The sequence below is a fragment of the Bos indicus genome, chromosome 1 (genome assembly GCF_029378745.1).
Source record: "Bos indicus isolate NIAB-ARS_2022 breed Sahiwal x Tharparkar chromosome 1, NIAB-ARS_B.indTharparkar_mat_pri_1.0, whole genome shotgun sequence".
NCBI classification, from domain to species: domain Eukaryota; kingdom Metazoa; phylum Chordata; class Mammalia; order Artiodactyla; family Bovidae; genus Bos; species Bos indicus.
The window spans coordinates 122,464,074-122,471,564 of NC_091760.1; the positions used below are offsets into that span (position 1 = coordinate 122,464,074).

Consider the following 7,491-nt stretch of genomic DNA (forward strand, 5'->3'; position numbering starts at 1 on the left):
TGGTGTGAGATGATACCTCATGGTAGGTTTGACTTGCATTTCTCTAATTATAAGCAGTGTTGACTCAGCAGGCCCACTACTGGGCATTTAGCCTGAGAAAACCATAATTCAAAAAGACACATGTACCCCAGTGTACACAGCACCACTATTTACAATAACCGTGAACTTCCTGATGTTCAAGCTGGTTTTAGAAAAGGCAGAGGAACCAGAGATCAAATTGCCAACATCTGCTGGATCATGGAAAAAGCAAGAAAGTTCCAGAAAAACATCTATTTCTGCTTTATTGACTATGCCAAAGCCTTTGACTGTGTGGATCACAATAAACTGTGGAAAATTCTGAAAGAGATGGAAATACCAGACCACCTGATCTGCCTCTTGAGAAACCTATATGCAGGTCAGGAAGCAACAGTTAGAACTGGACATGGAACAACAGACTGGTTCCAAATAGGAAAAGAGTATGTCAAGGCTGTATGTTGTCACCCTGTTTATTTAATTTATATGCAGAATACATCATGAGAAATGCTGGACTGGAAGAAACACAAGCTGGAATCAAGATTGCTGGGAGAAATATCAATAACCTCAGATATGCAGATGACACCACACTTATGGCAGAAAGGGAAGAGGAACTCAAAAGCCTCTTGATGAAGGTGAAAGTGGAGAGTGAAAAAGTTGGCTTAAAGCTCAACATTCAAAAAACGAAGATCATGGCATCTGGTCCCATCACTTCATGGGAAATAGATGGGGAAACAGTGGAAACAGCCTCAGACTTTATTTTTTGGGGCTCCAAAATCACTGCAGATGGTGACCGCAGCCATGAAATTAAAGACGCGTACTCCTCGGAAGGAAAGTTATGACCAACCTAGATAGCATATTCAAAAGCAGAGACATTACTTTGCCAACAAAGGTCCGTCTAGTCAAGGCTATGGTTTTTCCTGTGGTCGTGTATGGATGTGAGAATTGGACTGTGAAGAAGGCTGAGCGCCAAAGAATTGATGCTTTTGAACTGTGGTGTTGGAGAAGACTCTTGAGAGTCCCTTGGACTGCAAGGAGATCCAACCAGTCCATTCTAAAGGAGATGGGCCCTGGGATTTCTTTGGAAGGACTGATGCTAAAGCTGAAACTCCAGTACTTTGGCCACCTCATGAGAAGAGTTGATTCATTGGAAAAGACTGATGCTGGGAGGGATTGGGGGCAAGAGGAGAAGGGGACGACAGAGGATGAGATGACTGGATGGCATCACTGACTCGATGGACGTGAGTCTGAGTGAACTCCAGGAGTTGGTGATGGACAGGGAGTCCTGGCGTGCTGGGATTCATGGGGTCGCAAAGAGTCGGACACGACTGAGCAACTGATCTGATCTGGTCTGATAGATGATTCATGTTGCTGTACAGCAGACACCAGCACAACACTGTAAAGCACTTATCCAATTTAAAATAAATTTAAAAAAACAACACATGAAACTACATCAGACTAAAAAGCTTCTGAACAGCAAGGACACCATCATCAAAATGAAAAGGCAACTTACTGAATGAGAGAAGATGTCTGCAAATTTATATCCAATAAAAGTTAATATCCAAAATATAATTAGAACTCACAACTCAGTAGTAAAGAATACACTAACAATATAATTTTTAAATGGGCAGAGAATCTGAATAGACATTTTCCCAAAGAAGATATGCACACAGCCAAGAGACACATGAAAAGATGCTCAACATCACTAATCATCAGGGAAATGTAAATTAAAACTTTAATGAGATATCACCTCACATCTGTTTGAATCACTGTTATTCAAAGACAAAAAATAACAAGTGTTGGCAAGCACTTGGATAAAAAGGAATCTGCGTACACTATTGGTGAGAATGTAAACTGGTACAACTACTATGGGAAACAGTATGCAGGTACCTCAAAAAACTAAAAATATAACTTCCATAGGATTCAGAAATTCTACTTTTGGGTATTTACCCTAGCAAAATAAAAACTTTACCTTGAAAAGATATTTGCACCCTCATGTTCATTGAAGCAATATTTAAAGTAGCCAAGTTATGGAAAATAAAATATAAATATAATGTAAAATGTATATATCCATCAATAGATGAATGGACAAAGAAGATGTGGTAAACTTATGATAGACTACTATTTAGCCATAAAAAACACTGAAATAATTCAGAACAAGAAAGACAAATATCACATGATTTCACTTGTATGTGGAATTTAAAAGACAAAACAAACAAAACTAAACCACATTAAACTAATAGAAGAGATTGGAGAACAGGCAAAATGGGAAAGAATCAAGATGTAAAAACTTTCTACTTATAAAATAAATAAGTGGATATGATATATAGCATGATGACTAATAATATTGTATTGCATATTTGAAAAATGCTAATATAATACATTTTTAAAGTTCTGTTTACAAGAAAAAATGTTGCAACTTTATATGGTGGTAGATCGTAACTGAACTTACTGCAGTGATCATTTTGCAGTGTATACAAATATCAAATCATTATGTTGTATATCTGAAACTAATACAGTATTTTATGTCAATTGTGTCTCATAAAAAACAATAGTAGCAAATGTCTAATTTGTGAGATCAACAAAAGCAACACTAAAATAATAGGCAACAAAAGTAAATAAGCTGTGAGAAAATTACTAGAATTACAGTGTCATAAGGTCTTTGTATTGTTCAGGAAGTGAGTTAAGTATGCATGTTAATTTCATAGACGACCACTGAAAAAATGAAAGGACTTTATAAACTGCAAACTGGTAGAGAGGAGAAATAGGAATAAAATACAAGCAAGTAAACAAATGAGTGAAAGAATCTATTTAGGGGAAAGAGCAAGAAGAAAAAAGCATAGACAAAGTGGGACAAATAGAAACAGGAAATTAAAATAGTAGAAAAGAGCTCCCTATTCAGGCATATCAATATGTCAATTAAATATATTCTATACAATTTCTTGGGCTTCCCTTGTGGCTCAGTTGGTAAAGAATCTGCCTGCAATGGCAGGAGACCCAGGTTCAATTCTTGGGTTGGGAAGATCCCCTGGAGAAGGAAATGGCAACCCACTCCACTATTCTTGCCTGGAGAATCCCACGGACAGGGGAGTCTGGCAGGCTACATACAGTCCAAGAGTTGGACACAACTTAGCAACTAAACCACCACCACCACACAATATCTTATAATACCTACAATAAATGTAAATGGCCAAATATTGCAAGTAGAAGAATAGATATGGTTCGATTTGAGTTTTAAAATATTCAGAGGCTCTATATAGGAGACAGATCTAAAATAAAGATAAAAAAATTGAAAGAAAGAAAACATGGGATAAATTAACAGAAAAATGCTAACCATAAGTAAGCTAATAGAGCAAGGTCACTATCAGAAAAAAAAAATAGATGTTAGGACAAAAAACACTATTAGGGGCAGACAGAGGTTAACTACATAATGATAAAAGTTTTACTCAGAAGATGCAAAAATTCTAGGGTTCTGCGTAACTAATATAAACCTCAAAATATAGATAAACATGTTATATAGTTAGTGAGAAACTCATCATCATAGTGGAAAATTCAAACAGCTTTTAATTTTTACTCATTGTAGAAAACAGAACCTTAGTAAAGTTATTTAAATTTGAACAAAAAAAATTAAGAAGCTAGATTTAAAGAATGTATATAGAACTCTGTATCAAGCAAGTAGATAATATATTTTCAACAAACAATTTTTTATAAAAATTTTTCTCATAGTAGGTCAAGAAGGAAGTCTCAACATGTTTCTGAGAATGGGTACAATTTGAACCTTAGTGTCTAAGCAAGTAACAGTAAATTAGATGTTGATGAAGATACACATTTTAAAATATTTTGTACAGGAAAACATGTAAATAAGTCAGGGATAAAAAGTAACACAATAAAAATTTTAAAATACATTAAATTGAATAATATTACATTAAAAAATTTTTAGAATGCAACTAAAAATGTTAAAAAGAATAGTACAGCTATAAATACTTTTGAAGAAGAGAAAAAAGTGAAAAATTAATGAACCTAGTATCTATATAAAAGGTTAGTAAAAGAACAGAACAAACCCAAGGGAGCATAAGGAAAGAAGTATTGAATTACTGATCAAAGATAAATGAACAAATAGCATTCACATGTGGTTTCTAGATAGAAAAGAACTTTGAAAGCAATTAAGTCACAGAGTAAAAGACTGCTGAATTAGAATATCTTAACTTCTGTGCATGTGTGCTCAATTGCTCAGTCATGTCCAGCTCTTTGCAACCCCATAGACTGTAGCCCACCAGGTTCCTTGTCCATGGAATTTTCCAGGTAAGAATACTGGAGTAGGTTGCCATTTCCTACTCCAGATCTTAAACTTCTGTACCTCAAGACAAATCATAATATTAAACTTTCAACAGCAAATAATAAAGTAGCTAAAATATATGATTCATATATGACCAAGAAATAATATAATTATATTAATAAAAATTTTACTTAAGTGAGAAAAAAATAAAATCTCAAATGAAATGGATATAGAATATTAAAAACTAATTAATATAGCCATTAATAAGATAACAAGTAATTATATGAAAACATTTTCAAAAACATATGAAGTAAAGGAATAAACAACAATGAAATATCTCTTTTAATTTTTTCTCCCAATCAGGTTACAGGAATAAGAAACTCAAGAGCTATACATACAACTTTTGGGGGACAAACTGAAAATATCCATTAAAAATTATAATGTTGATATTTTTTCATATGTATTGCTTTCTTCCAAAAAATTAAGAGATGCAGACAATTACATAGAGCTCCCCTGGTGGTACAATGAGTGGTAAAGAATCCACCTACAATGCAGAAACTGCATGAGTTTCAATCCCTGGGTTAGGAATATCCCCTGGAGAAGGAAATGGCAACCCACTCCATTATTCTTGCAGAAATTCCATGGACAGAGAAGCCTAGCAGGCTATAGTCCATGGGTCACAAAAGAACTGGACACAACTTAGTGACTAAACAACAGACAATTCTGTGTACACTTGTAAACAGAAATGTATACTCTATGTTGCAAAACTCACTCTAATAAATAAAAAAATGTTAAAATCTAAAATGTAAGGTATGAGATTTATTAATTACATTATAAACTATCTATGAAGTAGAATGTTAATAACTCAAATGCTCAATGACATGAACATTCATGTATATTATTTAATGAAAAAAGTAGGATATAAGCATAACACTAATTATGTACCTGGAAGGAATTTAAACCAAAATATTAATGGTAGATCTTGGAGAATTGAAATTATAGATTTTTCTCTTTTGTATTTCTATATTTTTCTGTATTGAGTATACATGAATGAAAAAATACAGAAGAAAATAAGGTGAAATTAGTTGCTGTTCTCTAAGGGAAACAAATTCATATTATATTCAAATTTATTATTTTGGTATATTAAGAGTAGTCAAATAATCATACTTAATCCCTTAGAAGTTGCCTATTACTGCTATTAAACCAGCTTAATCATATTTGTGTTTCATTTTCATCCTAGGACTACATGTATTTTGAACTCTGGTCATAAGAGTCAGCCTGAAAAATCATACCAGACATTACTGGCATTAAGTTTTGCCAGTCCTCAGCAAAATTAAACAACTTTTACTTAGAATATATAATAAAGTTTTATTTCACTAAAATTATTTGTATGATTTTTTTTACATAATAGGACACACAGCATTTAATTTTCTACATAATGAACCACACCAAAAATTTAGGAACTATAAACAAATGGAATCTAATCAAACTTATAAGCTTTTGTACAGTAAACGAAACCCATTAACAAAACAAAAGACAACCTACAGGCTGGAAGAAATATTTGCAAATGATACAATCAACAAGGACTTAATTTCCAAAATATACAAATAGCTCATACAACTCAATAACAAAAATAGCAAACAACCAAGTCAAAAAATGGGCAGAAGGCTTAAGGGACATTTCTCCAAAGGAGACATACAGATGGCCAATAGACAAATGAAAAAATGCTTAGTATCATTAATTAACAGAGAAATGCAAGTCAAAATTACAATGATGTATCATCTCACACAAGTCAGAATTGCCATCATCAAATGACAAATAGGGTGTGGAGAAAAGGGAACCCTCTTACATTGTTAGTGGGAATATAAATTAGTGCAGCATAGCAAACAGTATGGAGGCTCCTTAAAAAACTAAAAATAGCATTGCCATATGATCCTGCAAAGCCACTCCTGGGCACATATTTAGAGAACACTCTGAATTCATAAAGATCCATGCACCCCAATGTTAAAGCAGCACTGTTTACAATAGCCAAGACATGGAAACAACCTAAATGTCCAATTACAGATGAATGGATAAACAAGATGTGCCACATATATACAATAGAATACTATTCAGCCATAAAAAGAATGAAATAATGCCATTTGCAGCAATATACATGAACATAGAGAAACATACTAAGTAAGCTAGATAGAGGAGTGACAAATAGCATATGCTATCACTTACAAGTGTAATCTAAATAGAAAATGATACAAGTGAAGTTATTTACAAAATAGAAATAGACCCATAGACACAGAAGACAAACTTATGGTTACCAAAGGGGAAAGGGACACATAGGGATAAGTTAGGAGTTTGGAATTACCATATACACATATACAATTTTATATAAAATAGACAACCAACAAGGATTTACTGTCTAGCACAAGGATTTATATATGTATAACTGAATCAATCTGTTCTGTACCTGATGGTAACACAACATTATGAATCAACTATTCAGACATGACTTAGGGACTAAACAAAAATATACTTCAATGAAAAAAAAAAAGATCATTGTGTTTAGCTGAGGATTCTGCTGTATAATTCTCCTTATCAAGACCTGGATCATTCATGCATGTGCAGTCACTTAACAGATTGGCTGGGGACTGTCTCATCCCAGATGGTCTCATTCATATATCTGGCTGTTGCCTAAATTAGTAGGGGCATCAGGCCACATAGCTTTCATCATCTAGAAGGCTAGCCAAAATTTACGCATGATGACTATATTAGAAAAGCAGCAGGAAAGCAAGCTCAAATGTTCACACTCATCCCAAACCTCTGTTTCTATTATACCTACTAATGTCCCTTAGCCAAAGCAAGTCAAATAGCCAAGTCCAGATTCAAGAAGTGGAAAAATAGACTCTACTTCTTTATGGGAAATGCTGAAAAATACTGTGGCTTTTTTATTCTCCCCTTCTACCGTTTTTTATTCTCCCCTTCCACCCTCCAGTTATAATTATTTCATTCTCCCCACATGCAAAGTATCCTCAACCTTCCCAGAACTTCCAAAATTCTCTTTCACTTACAGCATCAGGTTCAAGTCCAATATCATGTGATTTGCATCATTTGTGAAAGCAAGCAAAGATACCTGGATGCAGTTCCTCTTGATTCAGAGACTTCAAAACTAAAAAGACACACCAAACAATAGTACTGTGTTATGTGCTGTG

At 33.9% G+C, this 7,491-nt stretch overlaps 1 protein-coding gene across 3 annotated transcripts in view; it reads left to right on the forward strand.

Annotated features, from left to right (window-relative positions):
• Nucleotides 1-5,627, forward strand: part of LOC109559455 (phospholipid scramblase 1-like) — a 47,175-nt gene extending 41,548 nt beyond the window's left edge. For 2 of the 3 annotated variants that reach the window (XM_070793524.1, XM_070793534.1), the window contains one exon: nucleotides 5,529-5,627. In XM_070793524.1, the coding sequence (XP_070649625.1) occupies nucleotides 5,529-5,558 (30 nt within the window). In that variant the 3' untranslated portion in view covers nucleotides 5,559-5,627. The remainder of the gene's footprint in view (nucleotides 1-5,528) is intronic. The other variant, XM_019961203.2, reaches the window with a different exon arrangement.
• Nucleotides 5,628-7,491: the final 1,864 nt, after the last annotated feature.